Source organism: Podarcis erhardii (assembly GCF_964252035.2).
Source record: "Podarcis erhardii genome assembly, chromosome: 3".
Taxonomy (NCBI): domain Eukaryota; kingdom Metazoa; phylum Chordata; class Lepidosauria; order Squamata; family Lacertidae; genus Podarcis; species Podarcis erhardii.
The window spans coordinates 39,506,732-39,531,939 of record NC_138507.1 but is presented as its reverse complement, the minus strand read 5'-3'; the positions used below and the strand labels follow the sequence as shown (position 1 = coordinate 39,531,939).

Sequence of the window (25,208 nt, the reverse complement as noted above, 5' to 3'; positions counted from 1 at the left end):
AACATACCCCTGATCCATTTCATTGCATGCTCCAGAGTTCTAGTATTTCCAAGTAAGTGTGTTTTAATAGTCTGCAGCTTTAGGAAGCTTTCAGTGCTGGCTCACAAATACCCCCCTCCAGACACCTCCCCCCCCCCAGAGACCCGTGAATACATACATTTAATAACCGACAGAGAACACCACTGGACCTTCTTCCAACGACTGCAGATGAGCCAGTGGTTGACTCGTTTAACCAACTCAGCAAGATGATCTGGGTCAGACTTCATGATCTGATCAAACTCTGCAAACTGAAAGTGGACACCAGCATCACAAAGAGGAAATACTTTACAGCTGTTTTGGAATGTTGAGGGGGCTCAGGCGGGATGAAGCACAAACAGAATGTTGTAACCATGGCAGTGAAGGCCATGGCCATGGGGGGGGGGGGCTTCTGGGCTCTATTCAAGGTGATGGTTTTGACATTTAAAGCCAGACTGTGATTGATTGACGGATGGATGGATCGATGGATGGATGGACGGACAGATGTTAAAAATAAAAATGGGCCTAGGGTCCTTTAAGTACTGCCTGATTGCTTAGGCTCCGCCTTGATCACTGAGACCATCTGATGAAGCCCTTCTGGTGGTCCCACACTCCCCTGAGGTTCAGCTGCCGTGCCCAGGGACTGAGCATCTAGTGTGCAGGCCTTGCCCTGTCAAACTCAACACCAGTAGAGGTTCAACAGGAACCATCGCTCCCTTCAGAAATCTTCTGAAAACTTTTTGTGTGTGTGTGTACAGACAGGCCTTTACAACATGACTCCCCCCCCCCATCTCCTTTAATCTATCGGTATTTATTGATGTTTTTCAATGCTGCTTAATGGGTATTTTTTATTATTTTATTTCTGTAGGTTGTATTCCACCTTGTGGGTTATAAATGAATGAATAAAAATAAAGAACTAAATAGATTTCCTTGCATGAGCCACATGCACTATACATCTGGCCATCTGATGGTCTGGCAAACTGCTTTGCCCCAAGTCTGAGCCAGCAGATGAGGATACAGCTGCGAGAGCAATAAAAGAGGGCTTTTGCAACTGTAGCCTTAATAATAATAATAATAATAATAATAATAAGCTCTCTAAGAAAGTTTGTTATCTCCCCAGGCTTTTTGAAAAAGGTGTCAGTCCTATTTGTTTACTAAACCTTTTGGCGCCTAAGGCTTTACTGCTCATTGTGGGGTTTTAAACCATTGCTCTCATTTTTTGACTTTTTGTGTTCCAGAGATTTAGGTTTTTAAATCTGCTATAAGCCAATCTGATTACAGGGAGAAGTTTGATCAAGGTATTTTAAATAGATAAGTAAATAAAACTTGGAAATGGCATTGCTAATATCTGCATCATCAGAAGAGACAAAATTAAATTGTGGTTTTGTTTTGTATTTTTTAAAAACAACCCAGCTTTCACGTGTCTTAGTTACCAATTACTTTACAGAAAGAATGAGTAGAAAATGTTCACATTCATCAACTCACCTTGGATAACAATAATACTTACCTTGCCAGGTCTAAAAAACACTTTGGTTAATCCAAATTTATAATCATTTTCATTTAATCCAAGGGCTTTGAAGAGTGCCTGGGAGAGGAGAAAAACACTTTGATGAATAAATCCTCTGAGAGGACAAAGATTTCAATGAATATCAATTCTCTATGATAAAAAATACAAAAGAAGTGTATTTAGCATTCTAGACGTTAATACCTTGCAGAAGAGTCTAGGATCCAAACGAGACAGCTTTGCAGGCATGTACTTTTTGTACATGTTATATAGCTCATGGAATGAGGCTCGGGATGGGAAGCCACCTTGCATCAAATCCAAAACAGACACCATGCCTAGAGTAACGAGCATGCAAAAACATGTCACCAATTAAGTTAAAAGGACACAGCTGTCACTCTCACAATGCTCTGGGGCGGGGATCATTAAAACTTTGCAAGCATTGCACATTTATTCTGAGACACAGTGACGGGCTGAACATCACCCAAGCAGCAACATAACCCAGGAAGCCTCGGTCACATTTTACAGAAGGGAATGGTGAGAGTGTCTGTCTGTACTAGCAGAACTGCTTAAAATCAGATCAATTGCTCAAAGGCAGATCCCAAGTGAGTCACATCACATCACCACATACACCAAATGTTCAATATTATCAAAGGTGTCAGGAAGTCCAAAAGGATCAATAGAATAGCAGAGTTACTCAAGCATCGCCAAGCAAGGGTGTAGCAATTTGGAGATGGCAAGCGGGCAAGAGCTGGGAAATACCCACGCGACTCAAAACCTTTCCCATGGAGACAGAATCACTGGACTGTTTGAAGGGGAGTGAGGTTGAGCAGGGATGACATGAGCAAAGGTATAAGGTAATCTGGTTGTCTAGCCTCCTGAACGAGATTTAAAACTACCAGTTCTTGTATAGACTGGACTCTAATTATAACGTCTGCATGGGTATAATGCATCCAGGAGTACACAAATGCACATATGCTGGATATTTGTGTACTGAAGTTTAATATTTTATTTTAGAGACAGTGAAATTTCTTACTGGGTGTGCTATTAGCTATTGTTTTATTGCCTGAAATTTGTGTGTGTTTGTTTTGTGAGAGTCGCCTCTTCTGCTAAATTTATATTATTCTGTTCTGGCTAGGATGGTTTCATTTTATCAGCTGTTTTATCTGTTTTTATAAGCGTATGTTATGACATAACCTGCCCTCATGGTGAAGGGTTAGCTAAGAACTCTTGTACAACAAATCAATAAATGCAACCTTGGAAGAGAAATCCAAATAAATGGGAGATGTGCAGTCTATCATGTGGCTAACAGTCCTTTCTATTTAAAAAAAGGGGGGAGACAGAAGATGCTCTCTGCTGTATTTATTCTTGGAGACATTCATGTTATTTTAATTTCTCCCTCTCCTGCTTCTCATATTAATAAACCATTTATTTTTAGCATGTTTCTCCCCCTTTAAATTTGCATGAACTTGTTTCTCAACGAGAAGATGGAAACAGAAACCCATAAAAGAAAACCACGGCTTGTGAGCAACACAGAAGTACGGAGTTTTATTACTTCCCCACCTCCCTCTTTCACAATACTTGCCAAGAGCAATCAGCCTTCAGATTATCAGCCAAAAATGGTGTCAATAGAACCCTAATTAAAGCAAAGTTGTTAAGCGTTTATGACTGATTTGCTAAATTAAACTTTAAATGTAACTTGACATGACAAGCAAGAGGGAGGCTTGCCAAGATGAACCAGATGCTTAAAGTCTCAGGGCCCCTCTGGCATGCTAAATTAAGAGAAAAGCTGAGGTGGCAGCTAATGAAAACTGGAAGCCTAACTGGAAACGAGGCTTATTTCAGAGGAAATTAGGTGCCTCCTGAAAACCTGTTCTGTATCCCAGATTTTCTGATGTCCAATCCACAGCTCTACTTGCTCCCCAGATGACAGCAAGTGAGAGCATTTTGCCTAGTCTGGCAGAGATTTTGGCTGCAGTCTTATGCATAACGTACCTGGGAAGTCATTCCACTGAAGTCAACAGGGCACACTTCTAAGTAAAGGAGTATAGGTTTGCGCTATTATTTGTCACTTTGCTACTCATGTATCCAAAGTGACTTAAATGCAAAATAACCACCAACAGAAGTTAAACAATTAAAATGCTAGAGAAGGCAATAGCTCTTTGCGCATGTGTGGTGTGAGGCAGGTGTAGCCCACAGTTAGGTAGGTACACACACACAGGATTTGTGAGCAGTGACGAAAAGTGGATGCACTGGGTCTATTGCACCTGAATTATAAACATTCCAGTGGGGGAAAAGGTCCATGAATGTCAATGGAACCTACGGCTTGGTGCATTAAGGGCTACAGTCCATCTTAAGAATGTATCTGCAGAAGTAAGGTTCACTGAGTTCAGTGGGCGCTGCTCTCAGATTAATGCACTGCAGCCTTAAAGTATATGAATCCACATATTATTGATTTCACAGGTTTGGAGTCAAAACCTTCCTGCTCCCATTAGAAAAAGCTTACTTTTAACAGAAAAAGGAAACATTTTGATCCAATCCACAATACCAGAAAAGCATCCTGATTTGGTGAGGTTGTGGCTTCTTTTGAATAAGTGTCTTAAATAATAATAATAATTATTATTTATACCCCGTCCATCTGGCTGAGTTTCCCCAGCCACTCTGGGCGGCTCCCAATCGAGTGTTAAAAACAATACAGCATTAAATATTAAAAACTTCCCTAAACAGGGCTGCCTTCAGATGTCTTTTAAAGATAAAATGGCTGCTTATTTCCTTCACATCTGAAGGGAGGGTGTTCCACAGGGCGGGTGCCACTACCGAGAAGGCCCTCTGTCTGGTTCCCTGTAACTCGCAAGCTACATTACTCTCAAATAGTTTTAAGAAACAGGTTTCTAATGTCATCATTAATGCCGATTTCCCCCCCCCTCCAGGAGAAGTCATTAGGGACAAGCCACGCAGGAATGTGGACAACTCTTTTTATAAAAAATAGAAGGAATTAAATACATCTCCTCTGACTACTTTGGGAATTTGGCACAAGAACTCACAAGGAAACTAGTACTGTAATTTACATGAACCTCAAAAAAGTGTGTGCCTTCAATGTTTGCTGTCATGACACATAGCTTTGACTAATTACTACTCCAGGAGGAGCTAATGGGGTCTCTCCATGTGGTCATGTTGACTAGGGTGGATGGAGTTCAACAACATCTAGAGAGCACGATGCTGTCTACACCTTATCTACTTCCTTGTTTTTGTAGTCTAAATCACTGAGCCTCTTGGGCTTGCTGATTGGAAGGTCGGCGGTTCGAATCCGTGTAACGGGGTGAGCTCCCATTGCTCTGTCCCAGCTCCTGCCAACCTAGCAGTTCGAAAGCGTGCCAGGGCAAGTAGATAAATAGGTACCGCTGCGGTGGGAAGGTAAGCAGCGTTTCCGTGCACTCTGGCACTCATCACAGTGCCCGTTGTGCCAGAAGCAGATTAGTCCTGCTGGCCACATGACCCAGAAAGCTGTCTGTGGACAAATGCTGGCTCCCTTGGCCTGAAAAGCGAGAGGAACGCCACACCCCATAGTCACCTTTGACTTGACTTAACCATCCAGGGGTCCTTTACCTTAACTTTTTTTAGTTTGACCCCAGTGTCTAAATATGTAGCCTCTGGGCTACCTGTTACAGATTTCCTTGCTGCCCTCTGGAACTAGATTTCCATGGGTAGGGGACGTACAGAACTAAGTATGATCTGACTTTTGTTTTTTTAAGAAGGGGCTTGAGAAAGGTAGAATGCCTCTCCTACAAACACAGCGTGCTGTTTTTCTCTTCTCCTTCCCTTCCCTTCTCCTTTGGACTGATTCTCCTTTTTACCTACAGCTCCCAGCACCACCTCCCATGCTGCTCTGGAGGATCACCCAACTCTTCACAGCAGATTTTCAGGAAATACCAGTAGGTTGCAGAGTGAGGGAGGAAGAGACAAAAAAAAAAAAAATCCCCCTTCCTATGGAATGTCCTGCGAGTGGGAAGTTTCGACCGAAGCCAAGTGCATAGAATGCCCAGTTCTTTCCTCTCTGCTTTTAAAATGCTTAAGAAACAAGGATTAAGTTGTTGCCCTTTAAAAAGTAGCTTGGTTAACTAAGAATCAATATTATCTCCCACTTATTGTTATGCACCAGTAATCTTGCTGCACTGGCAGAGCTTTGCTGAAATTAAAAAGTAACCTGTTGTTTCTAATTAAGGAAGACTTGTCTAAAGCCCTGTTGTTACAACTCCGCATGAATCTTTTCATCTACATGACAATCGTGCTACAGAACTGAAGAAGACACATCAAGTTACCTGAACACTGGAGCTGGGAGAGGATCTGGGCGCCTTCGAAGTGGTGGCTTGTCATCTTTAAATTAGGCTTGATACAGCGAATAAAGCTAGACCCCTGTTGGAAAAGACAGCAGGTTGGCAACATCACAAAAATACATGCAAATCACTTATAAGTAAAATAATAGATTTTGAGGCTTCAGGCTTTACTGTCCCCATATGAATCCAACTGCCCATTAAAACCTCAATTATTTCACCTTCTGAAAAGCTGGCGTTTAGAAGCATTATCTAAATCAAACTGCTCTTGTACCATATTAGTACATATTAAGATTTTCTCCATTGTTTGGATCCTCTTCTTTGAGGGGGGAAAAGGGGGAGAGCAAGACAGACAAACATTGCAAAAGATAAAACTTCCTGTACGTTCAAAAAGTTACACACCTTTTGAAGGAAGGCAGCCAGATCAGATCATCTGAGAATTGGATAAAGATTCTAAAACTGAGCCTTTCCCTTTCTAGATACTACCCCCCACTTCATGAACAGTATTTCTCCTCCAGGCTTCTATGGTAAAAGATACCTTGTTTTCCCTTTTAAAGGTAAAGGTACCCCTGCCCGTACGGGCCAGTCTTGACAGACCTTAGGGTTGTGCGCTCATCTCACTCTAGAGGCCGGGAGCCAGCGCTGTCTGCAGACACTTCCGGGTCACGTGGCCAGCGTGACGAAGCTGCTCCGGCGAACTGGCACCAGAGCAGCACACATAAACGTCATTTACCTTCCCGCTATAAAGCAGTACCTATTTATCTACTTGCACTTAAGGGTGCTTTTGAACTGCTAGGTGGGCAGGAGCTGGGACCGAACGACGGGAGCTCACCCCGCCGCGGGGATTCGAACCGCCGACCATGCGATCAGCAAGTCCTAGGCACTGAGGTTTTTCCCACAGCGCCACCCGCATCCCGTTTTCCCTTTTAGGTAAATGCAAATACAGAGAAAGGCACAGGAATATTTTACTATTTGAAGAACAAGGTGCTTTGCAATGGTTTTCCCTAGTTAAAGAAGAATTCCTCCCTCCTTCTTTTTTTTAATTGAGACTAGTATTGATACCCAGAACTCAAGTGCCTTTTGAAAGTTGCATTTCTCAGGGTCCCTTGCAGTAGTGTACAAATTCTGAAAAAGGAATGAGGGAGGTTGTACTGCCACTGCTGCAGTTAACAAAAAAACCCACAACATTCAAGTGGGGACAGAACTACAGGGCAGACCACAGTGGCTTTTCAGAGAGTACGGAGTAGTTTTCAGACCACTGCATTCCTGATGGTGTTCAGAGAGTGTGGGTGGCAAGTCAAGTTCTGAACAGGATCTGGAATAAACTGATATATATATATATATATATATATATATATATATATATATATATAACCAATGGGGGGAGCAGCTCAGTTTATAGATATTGGGGGAAGAGAGTTCACTCATCACTACTACTCACTCATTATGGGGTATGGAGGAGATGATAAAATATTTTGAGCTTTAGGCTGAGCTCTGAGATAGAACAGATGCCGTCAAAATAAGGCATTTTTTAATCTGTCTACACAACTTCAGAGCCATAAAGCAGCATCCCAAAAGGCTGATAAGCATTCATTTATCAAGGAAGCATTTAATGAATACATGAATTGACAAGTCTGGCTCGAGGTCTTTCTGAGGGGCTCTTAAATCAACTCATAATTATGTGGCAATTATGGCCAGAACATCTCAGACACTTATTCCAAACATCTCGAGGACAATATACAAATAAGACTGCAGCTAATGAATGACACCATCAATAGACAGTCCAAAAAGCTTGAAGAACATTTACTCTTCCTCTAGAATCTCCCTTTTCCACCTCCCAAGTTTTCATCTGGTTTTGAAGTGCCTGTTATATCTAGGCAAGAGAGGCAGAGAAAACCAGCTTTCATTATTTCACAGCATTTGTTCACATGCTGCTTGAAAAGAACGACGTTTGTTCGTCAATTTAAAAGGCTCCCAAACCCTGTCCAGATTCAATAGTATTGGGATGCTCCTTCCACAAGCATTTTTTGCTCTGTCTCTCTGTCACATGCACAGCTTTATCACACCACATGCATGAGTTGTGGTGGCACCTGCTGCTGGGTGGACAACACAAAAAAAACACCTTAAATCCATATCTGGATGTGTTGGATACTATGAACTCAGAGCCATAGCCTCGTGGTCTCTTCTAACTCTGTGATTCTATGATACCATGAAACTGAAACATGTGCACCCAGGAAGGCTGAAGAGATTATTTATAGAATGAAAAAAGGATGAACACCTCTCTATACACAACCATGAGGATCCCCTCAATTTTTTCTCTCTCCTTTGATAATTTTTAAATGGAGAATTCTCCCAAAAATAAAAAATGCACAAGAAGTTTCTTGCATAGCACTAATTTACATCAAGCTTACATCAAGTTTTTAAATGTGTTTGTTAAAGACTATGTGAGATTTATTTATTATTTTTTTTAAAAAAAAGAGAAACACAATTACACATCACTTGGGAAGACAGGCGAACTAATGTTAGTGTACTGGAAGAAGCAAAGATCACCAGTGTCAAAGCATTGATTCTTCAACATCAATTTTGTTGGACTGGTCATGTTGTGCAGATGCCTGACTATCGTCTTCCAAAGCAACTACTCTATTCCCAACTAAAGAATGGAAAGTGAAATACCAGTGGACATTGAGAGAGATTGAAAGATGCTCTCAAGGCAAACCTAAAAAAATGTAGTATAAGCACTGATAACTGGGAAACACTGGCCTGTGAGCGCTCCAGTTGGAGAACAGCCTTCACCAAAGGTGTCATGGACTTTGAAGAAGCACAAACTCAGGGCAAAAAGAAGAAACGAGCTAAGAGGAAGGCACGTTTGGCAAATTCTCACTGTGATCAACTCCTGCCCTGAAACCTATGTCCGCACTGTGGAAGGACATATGGCTCTAGAAGTGGCCTCCACAGTCACTTACAGACTCACTGTTAAAACCCTGTTCATGGAAGACGATCTTACTTGGCTATGAGTGACTGCCAAAGAAAATAAAGAACTGATGTTTTAGTAGGTACTTGTACTTTGCATGCTTAAGAACAGGGCAGATAAATGGTCTCAGATGTGTAAGCAATGAGTCTCAATACCTCTCATTGTGTTTATCATGGGCAATTATCTGCTAGCAAGTCTTCCCCAATGCTTTGATCTGGCACTGAAGCCCTCAAGGATGGGATACTTTAAAAATATACATATCTAAAACTAAATAGAAGGTCCGTATAGTTAAAGCCATGGTTTTCCCAGTAGTGATGTATGGAAGTGAGAGCTGGACCATAAAGAAGGCTGATCGCCGAAGAATTGATGCTTTTGAATTATGGTCTGGAGGAGACTCTTGAGAGTCCCATGGACTGAAAGAAGATCAAACGCATCCATTCTTAAGGAAATCAGCCCTGAGTGCTCACTGGAAGGACAGATCGGGAAGCTGAGGCTCCAATACTTTGGCCACCTCATGAGAAGAGAAGACTCCCTGGAAAAGACCCTGATGTTGGGAAAGATGGAGGGCACAAGGAGAAGAGGACGACAGAGGACGAGATGGTTGGATGGTGTTCTCGAAGCCACAAACATGAGTCTGACCAAACTGTGGGAGACAGTGGAAGACAGAAGTGCCTGGCACGCTCTGGTCCATGGGGTCACGAAGAGTCGGACACGACTAAACGACTAAACGACTAAACAACAACAACAAAACTAAATAGTACTTTGAAAATGGTTTGAGCCACATCGGAAACACTCAAACTATGCACACAGAAGGCACCATCAGTTCATGTATTGGATGGTAATATCCAAAACATCTGACGCCTAATAACTAACTTGTTGACATGGATCATGGAACAGCCATGCTTCAGCAGATAAGAGCTTGCCTCACTATCTAAAGCAGTGGTTATACAGTTAACTTATTCCTGCAATATGTCATTTGAAATCTATAGATTTGGTGTAAATGCAATTTTTAAAAAAATTAAAATAAATGTGAGTTAACAGAAGGCAAAGAATCTCCACTTACTGTACTGCGAAGCTTTTCCAGGAGCAGGTTCAGCTGAGTCTGTAAAAGCAAAGGAAATTGCATCAAAATGGAGAATGGGAGATTAGGCACACAGGACATAGACTGGCGTGGCCAGGTTTCATGGGGGGGGGGCAGAACCTCAGTTAGTTAAATATTTTTATTGATTTACCGTATTTTTCACCCCATAGGGTGCACCAGCCCATAGGACGCACCTAGTTTTTTGGGGGGGGAATAAAGAAAAAATATATATTCCACCCCCCCCCCCGGCATGGGGCCTCCAACCCCTCTCGCTCTCCAGGCTTCAGCGAAAGCCTGCATTCGCCCCATAGGACGCACACACATTTCCCCTTCATTTTTGGAGGGGAAAAAGTGCGTCCTATAGGGCAAAAAATACGGTACTTGATGGGGGCAGCTGCCCCCCCGCCTCCTCCTGGGCTACACTCATGAGGACACATCATTACTTGCATGCATCACTTAGCACGAGCTCCCCATGCATACATGCACTTGCTCAAATGGAGGTCAAAAGGAGAATGAGTGCATAGGATCTGTCAGTCCACAATACCAACACCTTCACTTGCTACTCGTAGTCAAACCGCATTAGCAGCAAGAGAATTAAGGTGGGAAGCAGCAACGCCATACCATACCACTACCAGAATTCTTCCACCCGACTTCATATGTACAACTTGGTACATAAACGCTTCTCTTACCCAAGTGGCCTTTAGGAATGTCTCCTTTCTATGCAATGGTAAGCACCTCCGATTTGCTAAATGTGAGCTACTCTTTTAAACACTGAACACAAGGGTAAGGCAATGTAGTGCCCTGCAGATGTTGTCAGACACCAGATCCCATCAGCCCCAGCTAGCATTAGCAGTGGCAGGCGTGGCAGGGGCTTTGGCCCAATGAACCTGGAGGGCACCACTTTAGCTTCCCCTTGACTTACACTACGCATTCACCTGGCACATGGATAGATATCCTGATCCATGTTATCAGATGAACCTTACATGGATTAAGTGGATGGTGTAGGATCAGATACAGTATCCCAAATGATGAGGGGAGTCTTGTACTTTGCCAGATGCAGCGGATGTTTGCACATAACTCATCAGGAACCAGATAGGTTTCAATAAACACTTTTTCAGCCATTAGGGTGTGTTGGTCGAAGTTACAAAATGTTTAAAATATAGACTACGTATTGACTTAGTGGTCTAGTTTTTGTTTCAAATGGTGATTCACAAAGCCAATCACCTGCTAATGAAGACACATCCACCACCAATTTTTTCCCCTCCCCCATGGACCTCCCTTGGCATTGCACAGAGCCCAGGGAAATGCAATTTTCATGTTGGGCAAAAGAGGGTCAACCCATCCAATGACTCACCTGGCATGCACAGAGAAACCTGTTGGGGGAGCAGAGTCAGTTTCTTACCTAATAAAAAAATTCCTTCCAGTAGCACCTTAAAGACCAATTAAGTTAGTTCTTGGTATGAGCTTTCGTGTGCATGCACACTTCTTCAGATACACACTGAAGAAGTATCTGAAGAAGTGTGCATGCACACAAAAGCTCATACCAAGAACTAACTTAGTTGGTCTTTAAGGTGCTACTGGAAGGAATTTTTTTATTTTGTTTTGACTATGGCAGACCAACACGGCTACGTATCTGTAACAGTTTCTTACCTGGCATTGCAACCGAGAGGCAAAAACAGCAATGTAGGCTTGAGCACTGATGTTTACCTTTCCCTCACCTCCCCAAGTCCTCTGTGCATACTAGCGGACCCTCAGGAAGAGTGGGGTTTTGTTTCACAGCGTCCTGGGCTTGGCAGAAGCCAGAAGCAGGGAGTGTCTTCCTCACCTGTTTAGCCTAGCACAAAGACAGAGACTGGCTCTGCTATCCTATCCTGTCCCACTTCTCCCCCCAACCCTATTCCAGCCCCCATTATCAGACCATTCAAGGGGGCTGGGGGGAATGGGAAGGCTTTGTGGCAATCCCAAGTAACAGAGGGATCTTCAGATAAGCTGAAATGCCTTGGCCCTGCTATAAATTTCACCTACTTCTCTGCATGCCTGAAATCCTCCTTTTGCATTTTGATTTTGGAAATACACACCTACACTTTCTACCCATGGAAAATGACTTATCTTTGTAAACCCGTTTTCTATTTGAAAACCAAGCAAGCTGCCTTCTTGGTACATTTAGCTCAGTAATGTCTACGTTAGGAGTAGCCAACATGGCGCTCTTCCAGATAGAGTTGGACCACCTTGGCTGTCTCTTAGTGCAGACCCTGCTTGTTGAGCCTGAGTTCCCACAGCCATTGACAGAATTGGCTGCAACAGCTGCAGGTATGTTCTGTACTCAAGAAAGTGTTTAATTTTCTGGATAATTATGCTGCTTTAAATGTACATTTTATATTTAACCTCCATTAGTAATGATTTCATTTGAAATCTTTAAGATGATATTTTAATTTCCTATTAATTACACTGCTTTGGATGCATACTTTATATTTGACTTTCTTCTGTAATGTTTTCTTTTGGATTGTTTTATTTGGGTACTTTGAGATCCCCCCCCCATAAAAATGTAAAGCAGGATGGAAATGAAATTAATAATAATAATAATAATAATAATAATAATAATAATAATAATGATTCACAACTCCCATGCATTCTAACCAGGAATGATGGGAGCTGTGGTCCATCATCATTCATGTTGGCTATGCCTGATTCTACAGCGTATGGCAGCTTCTCTCCAGAGTTTCAGAAAAGGAGTACTGCTGGAGGAGAAAAAGAACTAAGTCAGATTTCATACATATCTTCTGGGATTGTGCAAAAGCAAAACCTCTCGGAGTTACAATTTTGAATATAGCAGGAAATCACCAGCTTTGCATTACCTAGAAATGCAAACACAATCCTTCTTTGCATGCGGTGAAGTTATAAATCCCGATCTCTAATTAGTAACTACTCTTTTGACTATGACGAAACTCTATATACAGCCCAGCAATGGAAAAATAAAGACCCTCCAACCAACCCACAATGGCTGAGGAAAGCTTGGGAATATGTCACAATGATAAAGCTGTCAGAAACACTTTAAAATATAATGATCAAAACAAGTTAATGGGCTCTGTTCATTCAACAATCAAATAGCAGGCAAAGTACCCCTGTATATTCTTTTTATGTTAATTTAATAGTATCTCATTATGCAAGCTATTTTCTCCAACCATTTTCTCCCTTTCCATTTTTCTCAATATATTTTGCTTTTCCCTCTATTTGGATGATTGTGGTATTTAATTTAAAATTTAAAAAACGAAAGTGAAAAAGCAGCTCTAACTGAATTGAACCCAAGACCCTTTGCATGCAAGGCACACAGTTCAACCCTGAACTATTGCCCTTCCCAAGTCCCACTACAGACTTAATACGTGGTTTTTAATGCATGGGTTGTTGAGGGAACCAGCAACAAAAATAAAAACCCTGCTGTGGAGTGGAGGCATTTTTCTAACGTTACATGAAGCAAAACTGATGTGCTAGAAATAAGAATTCTGGCTGAAATTACTGCAGTTTGATAAATAATGAGTCCACGAAGGTGATACATTTACCTGCAGCCCTTGGTTTTGCCTCTGCCTGCTTTTCCTCTCAACTCCCCTATAGCTTCCCCTCCAGCCATCCTGAGCTGGTAAAAGCCAACTAAAATAAAAACTGATGAATAGGGAAAGGAAGCAGAAAAACAGAGAAGGCTTAACACAGAAAGAGCAGAAGACACAGAGGTCAGATTTACAGCTAAGAACAAAAGGAAAAATTAGGAAAAGCATCAGATAATACTGTTAGAAGGGCAAGGGGGTGAGAAAAGGAATGCTCAACCCCCCCAGGTTTTTTGGGTTTTGTTTTGTCTTGTCAAAGCTATTAATATTTTTAGAGGGTTCAGAGAAATGATAACACTTTAAATCTACTTTACTGTCTCAATGGGACACCCACAGCTAACTTTTGTTGACTGAAGGGGCTCGCTTCAAATGTGCAAATTCTCATTATACAACAGAAAGCAAAGCTTTTTAAACCACACATTTAGCTCTGATAAGAAGTTGCTTCGGGGTCTGCAATTAATACAGATGCTAAACACACAGTATTAAACTAATACAGATTCCCATTTTGGCAATTCATTCGCTCCCTGTGCAACATTCAATGCTTTCACATGTGGTGAAGTCTCGGTCGCAACTTTCGGCAGCCACAGCCCAAGAGAAGGTGGAATGACAGAGGCAATGGTGGAAGTGTGTGCAAGTGTGAGTGTGCAACTGAAGAGTCCAAGAAGCCCCACATAAAACGTTGCAGAGGCAGATTGCAAAAGCGGGTGTGTGTGAGAGAGAGAAGCCATTCATGCTGCTTGTGAGTCATAAAGGAAGGGCAAGGAACAGAAGTGAGGCAGAGGGACGTGTGGAAGAAATGTGTGGTGCAGTGTTACCTGGAGATCGCACAGGCCTTTCTGAAATTCAAACACGGACTACAAAAAACAGGGAGGGAGGACAGAAGGAATACCCCAGTATCCTCAGGGCATGGAGAAATGTTGCTTCAATATCAGGAAAAGGCAAAAAGCCACTGAAGATTTGCCTCAGTTTACTACAGCAAAAGCCAGACTGCATGGGCTATACCTGTCATATCACAAAACTGTTTGAGGTTGCCATTTTGAGCATACATCCTAGAAAATGGAAATCCTGATGAAACCAGCAGGGATTGCTTCTGAGTAAACAAGGATGGTCTGACAAGAGGAATACGGGAAACTGAAACCACTCATGCTGTCTGCCTAACTTTAAAGTCCCGTTATGTTCACAGAAAATGGAAAGGAGTCCCGAGAAAGGAGAAGGTTTGTCATGCCCGTACCTTAAATTTGTTTCCCACACTGATGAAACTGAGTTTCCCTGCTTTTTGTTTATGGTCCTTGTTGTTGTTCGTGTTGGATTCAAAGAGCTGCCGGATAAATTTATCTTTGGATTCACATATAAGGGACTCCAGAGACATATGCAAAGCATCGTTGTTTTTCTCCACAAACTGGGTCTGAGGAAAATAATGAAAATAATGTTAGATAGGAGGGAAAGTTTGCACGTCTATGCTATCACTTGATCACTGTGGCACCTGGGCAGAAATTGCACATAGGAATATGACACTGCAGACCAAACTTCAATGATTTTAAAAAGCAGAAGCAAAATTTGTTTTACTTCATTAGGTTACACCATTCAGAAACTTTTAGTTGCTCCCACAAACAGTGTTTCCAACTTAGATTAACACCTCTTCCCAATGAAACTTCTTCAATATTCAAATTATCTGGTGGGGTCCTAAGCATGATGTTGAGTTCTTCCTATAGCCTTCGTAGATTCTCACCATGTAGCTGAATATATTTTATCTGCTCAGCCACACTCACAAGGATCCACTACACAACAGATATAAATAATTTATTTTTAAAACTATACAGAAAGATGAAATTCAGTAAATCATGTTCACTTACTGTCTCGTAACATACTGCTCCTGCAAAATGTCTGATTATAAAGCCCTCGTCATCTCGGATATTTCTGTGAACAGCCAGTTTAGATTTCCTGGGTATCTGAAATTTAAAACCAACATTTTATTTATGTTATTTATTTATAGGTGTCATAGAACTATAAAATCATAAAGCACAAAACATATGACCAACTACGTACATAAAACAGCAAAGAAAATAGATTAGAAAACTACTCTCCCTTGTAAGCCCCATGCATTTTTACATGCCAGTTCTAGGCAGCCATTTTGGCATGCCACAAATTAATGTACTGCTAAATGGCAGCTCTTCACTGCCCTCGTGGTGTTCAACTAAAAAGGGCAAGAAAGTGAAGGCAACTAAGACTCCAACCACATGGACTGCACTAGATCCTGGTTGGGTTATGTATTTATTAATTAAAATATTAATGCCACACCTGTTGTGTCAAAGCAGTTCAAAGCATAGAAAACATACAGAATAGCTTTGACACCTATTAAAAAAAAACACCCAGCAACAACAACTAAAATGCCCAACGGCAATATCGTAGCTATGGGGGTCTTGAATGCCCTCTGAAAGAGAACACTCAACATGCAACTGAAAACTAGCAATGCAAAGGCAGACCACACTTCCCCAGGGACAAAGTTCCAAAACCTTGGGCCCAACATACCCCACCCCCCCCAAAAAAACACCCGCCTATGAAGCAGATCTTAATGAACAGGTATATGAGAGAAGACATGTATGTTGGACCTGGGCACTTTAGGTCTTTAAAGGTCAAAGACAACTCATTAAACTGAACCTAGAAACAAACCAGGAGCCACAGCCAGCATGTCAAAATTGGTGCCACATGCTTTCTTCAGCCTACTCCATTTAACTGTAAGGAAGCCACATTTTATATTGAGTTTGTGACCAAGGCAACTAGATTGCAATCACAGCCAGAAGGGATGGTGGTCAAGGTTATATTAGGGAGATAGACATATTCGTTTTTGCAATATGATCACATTAGTGGTTTCATTGTAGCTTGGTGGAGTATTGTGTATCAGAATCTTATCTGTATATGTCACTTGGAGAGTTCTTGTGGAAAGTGGCTAAGAAATTAAATGTGATGCACTGCAGATTCTTATCCACCTCCTTTTAAAATTCTGTGACTCAAAGTGTGCAATTGTACTGACTTTCTCCCAGAACCTCAGAGACCAAATGCTTCTTTATGCTTGGCCATGGTAAATAAATCAGGAGTGTACGTTTATAATATTCCCTTTCGTTTTGCTGTAAAGACATATGGAGATAAAACCTGCCATAACTATTGCCAAGGACGCTTCCCTATGGTGGGGTCAACACACTGGGTTTCATAACAAATGGGTTGATTCAGAATTTAAGGTGACATGATTACTGCAATGGGTGCATTGGACATTCATCTGTGTAGCCCATCCATTATGTAAAATGGCACCCTTAACTAAATATTTTGCTTATTTTAGAAATATTTTAGATAATGTCCCATTTGTGGAGATGGGAACTTTTTGCTAAACCAAGCCGTCATGCGGGAGAAAAGGTGATTTTTGAGGGTTGGTGAGTTAACCAAACATTGCAAAGCAAACATTTCCTTGTTCTCTGCAGTCAATCTCTCTGTCCTTGTGTCCTGCATTCACACATTGCAATTAGAAACCAAAATACATATACATGTAATTGTAGCTACACTCTCTCCAAGCAAATGAGCCTCTATAAGACCAGTATTGTCAGTAGGAAAGTATTCTGGAACATCTGACAGAAAAGGGATAATGGGGAATCTTGGATGTACAATTGTTTTATTTATGACAATTTATAACTTGGGGTAAACAAAGTGATGCCAATATAAAAAAAATAAGCCTACCGAGAGTCTGAAGTGATCTTTGTGCTTCTGATGTACCATTGATGTAAAGTGCTGATCACTTGGCTGGGGAAGCCGATTTTCTTCATCCAAAATGTCAAGAACACCTATTAATTTCCCTTCAATCAAATCTGTTTGCAAGACAGAAGCCAACAGGCTAGTTAATACAGTATATACAGAGTAGTGACAAGAGTGTTACCAAGCAATACAAAGCTTTTACCTTTCCTAAATACATCTGCTCTTGAGTAATCTGCAGAATCTGCCAACCGCTATTCTATTAGCTGATATATTAAGTGGTTTAGCAGTAAATGTCAACAACCTAAGCAGCAAACCTGTGGTTTGTCAACAATATGTGAATACAGACATTTTACAACAATTGGTTTTTGCAAAGTACCTCCAAATTGTGATTTCGTATTTTGGTTTATCAGTCCCCCAAACAATCCAGGCTTATAGTGAGGCTCAGAACCAGACCTTAAAGTAAACTATGTTTAAGCAAACCACAGTTTCACATTATGTCCCTTCACTAAAATTTCAAAATATGGATCTCTTATCAAATATGAAAGGAGCAGGTGTAAAATATGGCATGTTTTCATTCAAAAAAATCATGTGAAATGGCCCATTTTACACTCCTGCTGCTTCCAAGAATGTTAAAGGTTAAGGAAAACAAAACAGATATACTACCATTCAGTTTCAATGAAAAGCATAGCAAATAAAACTTCTTTTATTTTTACACAAACGGCATCTCAGAATTCAACATGCATACCTATACAGTCTTGGTTATCTACATAGTGGACTTCATTGACACCTAAGCCTTCTTTCTGGTAAAGTTCTTGTTCCTATAATAGAAATAATGAAATTATTGTATGAGTAAAATACTGCTCATCTGTCCAACTTCTCATATCCTTTACGTGAGGGCTGAAGGTACATGCTAGCAATGTCACACATGCACATGAGTGCCAGCACCATCCCTGTTCCTGGCTTGGTTGTATTTCAAGTCAAGCTGATCTTGTGATAGAAGAACGAGTAATGTTCTCAGTGATGAGCCACTTCACAGTCTTAAGCAACCTGAACTTTGTGGCATGAAACAGTTCTGAAATAGCTTGGCACTTTTGCTCAAGCTTCCAAAAAACAGCAATCCTATATTTTTCTGGTGCCCTGAACCACCTCCTATGTCATTTGCCTTATTTGTTTCTGGGAATATGATTGTTCAGTATCTCGAACATTAGGCCTTTGTCAAATTGCTAGAGGTGCTATGAAGGCTGACCTTGTTCAAACGATTCCAGCATTGCTGTCTAACTAGCATCACCATGTGCACTGAAGGGGAAGCTGAAAAATAATGTTGTCATTTGGAAGTTTTTCTTCATGGCTTTCAAATCCAGTAGGACATTCAAGCACATCAGTTATATGCATGCTCTTAAATGTTAATGGGGGAAATAAGGCTGATTCAGACACAACTTTTCTGTGCATCTTCGTAGAAGGAATTTCAAATCACTATTTTTTTTATTTTAAAAAATTACATATATGGGGTATCTACGTAATGCAATATTTGTGTAACTTTTCTCAAAAGTCCATGAGACTCAAGGAGTTGACTCCTAGAATTGCTACAGGCAAAGATCTGCAGATGTATTGTATCTGCAGATCAGACACTGGTAATAGAAAAACCTCAGTGAAATGACTATAAACAACATGCATCACATTCTAAAATGGTAGCTGCGTTAAACTGTTGTGGCAAAAACAAGAGTCTTGTGGCACCTTAAAGACTAATGAGTTTGTTCACTGAACAGCCTTATTAACTGGTCACTGTAAATACTTTGCTTTCAGGTACTTATCACTGGATTCCCCTGAATTTCACTCTGCATTCATTGTTGTATGTCCCATTCCCACCACCTGCCAAATGAGGATTACACTTCATGCATCTGAAGAAGCGGACTGTGGTCCATGCCATAATAAATTTGTTATGGTTGTATACAATTACCTCTTTGAGAATCCTTTCGTTAAAGAACTGCTGCAGCTTCTCATTACAGTAGTTAATGCAAAACTGTTCAAAGCTGTTGTGTTCAAAATATTCTGTAAAATAAAGGAATTAATATGCTTTAAAATCAGTGGGGGCGTCGCTAGGAAATACACTTATTATAATCTTATGTTGGTTTAAGGCACAGAGTTCCAACATTAGGTCTTCCATGCAGGAAACACAGTTGCAATTCAGAAGAGTGAAGTTAGACTATCCCCTACTGTTCTCTTTTAAAATACAAAGGAAGTGCTCAGGTAGCAGCTCTGACTTTCTGACGGTAATTGCATACAGAGTCGTGGACTCAATTCCTCTTCCCACCATGGGAATTCCAGTTGCATCCAAGGCTTAATGAGAACAATTTGTTGCCATATTTCTTTAGATTACTTCACATCTTCCATTAAGCTGAAGACAGGTAACATAGCCAGGGTAGCACAGTGGTTTAAAGAAGGAGCTTTGAAACAGGAACTCAGGGTACCTAATCTCTACCCAGCTTACTTGCTGATCTCCCAGTCTCCGGCTCCCACAGCTCCTTCTGCTATAGGTTGATAACACTGCTTGTTTATTGAATAATACCGCCAGACTACATAGCACTTTATAAAAAGGAAGTGTCACCACAACATAAATGCCAACATCTTGATCACTGCTTTGGGAAGGTTTCCTGGGATCAGGCTTAAGTCATTTGGACTTTTAGCTTCCCCCAATCCGATGTAACGCTCACTCTGCTTTGAATGTCAACAGACTTACACACAACACTAAGTGATCACTCCAATGGAAGAAATACAGATCACTAACTAGGTCCCAGAGCACGGTCTGAAAGCAGATGATGCAATACAGCAACCATATTAAAGCTAAACAGCAATTTAGAGTTCCCTAGGCAAAAGACTTACCAAAACCTGCGATATCAAGAACTCCAATGAAAAAACAGGACGTCTCAAAAGGGAAACATTGGTTTACCCTGTTTACCACGTGGTCAAAGAGGTGACTGTAGACAGTTTTTGCCAGAGCATCACGTGCATTGTTCGCCTGTTCTACTTTCAGTGGAACCCTGCATGGTAACAAGAGGATATTTGTTCATTTCAGTTCTCCCCATTTTTGGTGGCAAGCCCTCACCACACAACTTCCCAAAACAAATGCAAAATGACAGAACGAAACAAGATATAATCTTCAAAACCTCAGATAACACCATAAATAAAGATCTAGTGATATGGTGGAATTTTCTTTTTCTTTTTTTTTAAGCTTTTTTGTCCTCTTAAAGGCTACAAGAAAAGGGGACAAGTGGAGTTCTTAGGGGAAGGAATTCCAGAAGCATGGGGGCCACCAATAAAAAGGCCAGGAGCCTAACACCCATCAACCTTGGTGGAGGGCCCAATACCAGTAAAATCTTAAGTTTGCTGTTCCAACATGCATGCATTAAGGCAACAGACAGGAGTTTCACCACTTGAACATAGCTGTAGGGTGCCTGTACCTGAAAAGCAAAACGGAATGTGTGGAGTGGTTCATATGCCTTGGAGATAATGCTGGTCTTATGGCCGAGCTGAGCTTGCAAAATTGGAGCTGCTGTGTCTACAGCTCCAATGTGGAGACACCAATTTGCATGAATGGTGTCTCCCCCACATGGGTGCTGTATACACAGCAATGTCAATTTTCATTATAGCAGAGGATTGAAAAATGCTGCCACCCTCATGGAAACTGGGGCAGCCACAGTCACGCTACCTACATGGATGCATCGGTTCACGTGAAGAAGAAGAAGAGTTTGGATTTGATATCCCTCTTTATCACTACCTGAAGGAGTCTTAAAGCGGCTAACATTCTCCTTTCCCTTCCTCCCCCACAACAAACACTCTGTGAGGTGAGTGGGGCTGAGAGACTTCAGAGAAGTGTGACTAGCCCAAGGTCACCCAGCAGCTGCATGTGGAGGAGCGGAGACACGAACCCGGTTCCCCAGATTACGAGTCTACCGCTCTTAACCACTACACCACACTGAGCCCAGACTGTCCGCAAGCCCAAAAACAGCCCCATGTGTTAGCAAGGCGATTATATGGAGTGCTGCTCTGTGGTGAACTCCTTTAAAAGAGGTCATACATCCTCTCTCTAGGCTCCCTGGAACTGCGTGAAAGCTGTATCCAAATACTGAGCACATAACATCTTCCTTCATTATGTAATACCAGGAAGAGCAGAAACTGATGTACTAATCCCTTGCATATCCTCTAGTTCCACTCTGTGGTAATAGGTAAAGAAGCTCTTTGGCATTTCTCATTTAACCACTTCCGTGCCCTCTGTGCTCCCCCCCCCCCTTTATTTTTTACTGTTTACATCCTGTTTTATGTAACAAAGCACACAAGATGAAAGATTGCTATTTAAAATGCTTAAAATCCACAATCGGAAGGAAGCAGACTCAGTTGAAAGTGGGAGAGCATGGAAGATGAAGGAGGAAAGGCCAGATTCAAAACACTGGACCCTGAGGAGAAACTGGAAAGAAGAGAAGGAAGTATCTCAAACAAGGAAAGGATAATATTCCAGGTATATTTCTTTGAGGGCTGAGCCAAATGTGCTATTCTCAGCACACACAAAAAAGGTATTTTAAAATTGACCTTCTTCCTGGTAACAATGATCTCATCACACAGCAATTTAGGTTCGGCAATGTGACACCACCCCTGAGGGCAAGAGAGACTTATTTGGACAATGCCTGTTCAGAAGAATTGCCCTCACTCAGAATTTGTTTTGTGGGCTACTTGATGTCACATGATGGAGGGGGTGGCATGAAATTATAGGCAGTCAGGGACTACTGCAGCTACCTAAAACTCAAAATATTGGAGAGAAAGGAGGATCATCTATAGCCCAACCTCCTGTGAATAGTGCCTTCTCATTGCAGTAAATAGCCACAAAAATGCACACCCTGTAACAAACCACCAGGAGCAGGGCATGCCTTTTGTGGAAAGTTTGATTTGTTTTATTCACAAGCATACAGGCATGCACTGAAAACAGAAGTAGACACAAAGAAAGCTAACACTGAAAGTAGGTTTTCCAAGACAGCTTTTCTGTTGTGATGGAGGGGATAGAAACTTTAAGACGTTTCACTTCTTTGCCCTCTTTCCCCTTACCTGGCGGCAACGAACACTTATTTGCAAAAAGAAAAGAGAAAAACAACTGAAAGCTGCACAGGGAACCTGAACTGTTTTGTTGGCAATTTTAAGCCCAGCCTGTTGAAAAAACACAATCCCATTTGCACCGAGATGCTGACACTGTCAGAGAAAAGGATTAGGAGTTACAGTCCTCTCTACACTGCGCTCTTCTCTAGGTCAACACAGAGAGGAACTGTAGAGAACCTGCAGGGCAGCTGTCTAGCATTACACCATTCTTAAGGGTATAAAAGGCAGGCTTTCCTCTATCGCAGTAATGCCTCTCCTTTGTGTAAAAACCCTATGTAAAGGCAAGCTGCTGTGCATTGGAATTCCCCGCTATTGCAAACGAAGTAACTAGGAAATGAAGGCTCTGTTCATCTGTTCATTAGGAATGGCTGCAGCTACATTACATTAGAGTGTAATTAGCCTTAATGTACTATCTCTTGATTTATCTTAGCGTAATAGGTACTGACAGCAATCCTATCTTATAAATAGAGGGAAGGTTCCTTTACATTCCCCTTCTGATACGTTTAAGAGCTCAGCGCTGTAATCCTCGTCGTTCATGTCAACTGCCAATCTTTTATATAAGGCACTAGGCACACCATAATTTTAGGCCCCCCCCCAAAAAAAAATAACACCCCAGCAACTTTCCACAGTAGATTTCAAAATTAAAGGAAAATTGAAGGAAGAAGAAAGTAGTATACATTAACACCTGTAGTTTAGAAGTAACTATATAGTCATCTATACTATAAAATATGATGCTGCAGAACCTCTTCAAAACAGAATGCAAACTTATCCCTCAATATTATTTCTACAGTATTGGGGGGTGGGCACCCCAGCCCTAGAGATGTGAAGGCCTGGGAGGAAATGGAAAATGTGGGGTAGGACCCATCCCCCCCGTATTGTTCTGGATTCCCCCCATTGTTTTGGAAACACAACAGGACAAAAAGCAGAAAAATGGGGGGGGACTGGGATTTCCCCCAATTCTTCCATTTTCCCCCTCCTCAGGCCTTCATAGCTCTACCCAACACTTTGGAATCTTGAAATATTAAGACAGCCAAAATGCTGTGGCTATAAGAAAAGATCAAATTCCATGCTCCCAGAAGTCACACAGGTGTCAAATTGCCCTTTTACAGGTTTATGGTTTGTCATGGGAATACTGGCGCAAGCAGCAGGGGACCAAGAATGAGGCAGGACCCATCTAAAATGCAAACCTGGGTCCCCATTACTGCATAGTAGTTACATTAAAAACTATTCATTTATTAACTGTTACTATTATTAATAAATTGATTGCTCACCCTTAACCAACATGTCCCAGGAAGGTTACAACAACAATTAAAAAATCAGAAATTAAAAATGGCTAAATAAATTACAGTCATAGGGAGAGGGTGGGCCCTGAAAACACACACCTCAAGTTTGAAAGGCCAGGGTAAATAAATATGTCTTCAGCATTCGCCAAAAGCTCTATAGGGAAGATGCCAGATATACCTCTGTGGGCTGAGAGCGAACTAAGGGTCTGCCATGGGGAATGTCCTCTCCTAGGCCATCACTACCCCGAACATCTGGGAGCAGCAGAACTACTAAGAGGGTCCCTCTGCTGATCTTAACGCCAAAGAAGGTTTGTAAGGAAGGGCAAACACTAGCACAACTGGTTCCAGAAATTAACCAACAATTTATTTGGACAGGGGCGTTTGAGTGTTGTCTAGGGACAGCCCCCCCCCCAAGTCAATAATCTGGCCGCTGCATTTTGAACCAGTTGAAGTTTCCAAGTCGCCTTCAAGGGCAGCCCATGTACAGCGCATTAAAATAATCCAATCTGGAAGTCGCCAGAGCCATAGAGTACCATGGCCAAGTCATCTCTGTTTATCTCATCAAGCTCATCCCCACTACCTATTAAGCAGCTCATTCTTCCTAAATCTTAATACTTAAGTATTCTCTGTACTTTCAATTGGGAAAGTGCAGCAATCATCTTTTTTTGTTGTTGTTGTTCTTCCTTTAGTCATTCCAAAAGTGGCTGCATTTCCTAGATTTTCATAGAATCACTGGGTAGTATTCTACTATGTTTTACTCAGAGCAGGCCCATTTAAATTAACGAACGTTAATTTGAGTGAGCATACTATGAGTAATGCCTGCTTGAATACTGCCCATAGAGTCGGACAAGACCTCCAAGGTCACCTAGCCAAGCCTGCTGCAGATGTAGGAAATCCAGCTTTACAGTTTCTTTAATCAGTAGCCTTCAGCCTCTGCTGAAAACCTTCTGAAAAAGGATGGTCTATCATTTTCCAAGCAAGTTTGCTCCACCGCTGAATAGTTAGCCATGTCAACAAGTTCTTGATCATGTTTATAATCTAAAAATGGGCACCTGCTTTGGTTTAGAAACCTGTTCAATATTTGACACAGAATTTAATCTAGACCTGGGGCTCCTCCAGATGCCCTAGTTATTGAGCATTTATCCTGATTTGCTTGCACAAAGCTTATGTGGAAGTTAGATGATATCTGTTCTTTATTGAACATTTGTTCCGATTTGTTATACAATCAGCATTCATCCCAATTTGCTTGTGGGGTGTTTATGCATGTTCTCATTGGCCAGTCGGTCATCTCATGTTTTCCCATCACTTTCCTAACTGCAAAAGTTCTGTTTCTGAATTAGGGCGACCCCTTGAATAGCGCAAACCTAAACTTCCTGCTTGAATCCCTCCCACAAAATACTGACAGATTGTTCAGTTCTGCCATCCTATAGCACGGAAAGGAAACTTTTGGTTAAAGATGAAGTTCATCTCACCTTTTGTACCCTGGGAAAGTACACCTTGATTTATTAGAGGGGGGGTAGCAACAATGCCCACTGAAAGTTGTT

At 41.5% G+C, this 25,208-nt stretch overlaps 1 protein-coding gene and 1 long non-coding RNA gene across 5 annotated transcripts in view; one reads left to right on the top strand and one right to left on the bottom strand.

The window, feature by feature from the left end:
- The window catches only part of MYO6 (myosin VI), a 110,674-nt gene that overhangs the window by 28,966 nt on the left and 56,500 nt on the right, over positions 1-25,208 (bottom strand). For all 4 annotated transcript variants that reach the window (XM_081856797.1, XM_081856798.1, XM_081856799.1 and 1 more), the window contains exons 13-23: positions 20,120-20,277; positions 19,197-19,288; positions 17,985-18,057; positions 17,225-17,352; positions 15,352-15,447; positions 14,730-14,903; positions 9,882-9,920; positions 5,836-5,929; positions 1,724-1,854; positions 1,523-1,600; positions 158-287 (exon numbers count right to left, since the gene is read on the bottom strand). In XM_081856797.1, coding sequence (XP_081712923.1) covers positions 158-287; positions 1,523-1,600; positions 1,724-1,854; positions 5,836-5,929; positions 9,882-9,920; positions 14,730-14,903; positions 15,352-15,447; positions 17,225-17,352; positions 17,985-18,057; positions 19,197-19,288; positions 20,120-20,277 — 1,193 coding nt within the window. The remainder of the gene's footprint in view (positions 1-157; positions 288-1,522; positions 1,601-1,723; positions 1,855-5,835; positions 5,930-9,881; positions 9,921-14,729; positions 14,904-15,351; positions 15,448-17,224; positions 17,353-17,984; positions 18,058-19,196; positions 19,289-20,119; positions 20,278-25,208) is intronic.
- On the top strand, positions 349-3,179 carry LOC309339418. The gene is made up of 3 exons (XR_014155324.1): positions 349-443; positions 1,254-1,313; positions 3,004-3,179. It is a non-coding gene; the product is annotated as an uncharacterized lncRNA (long non-coding RNA).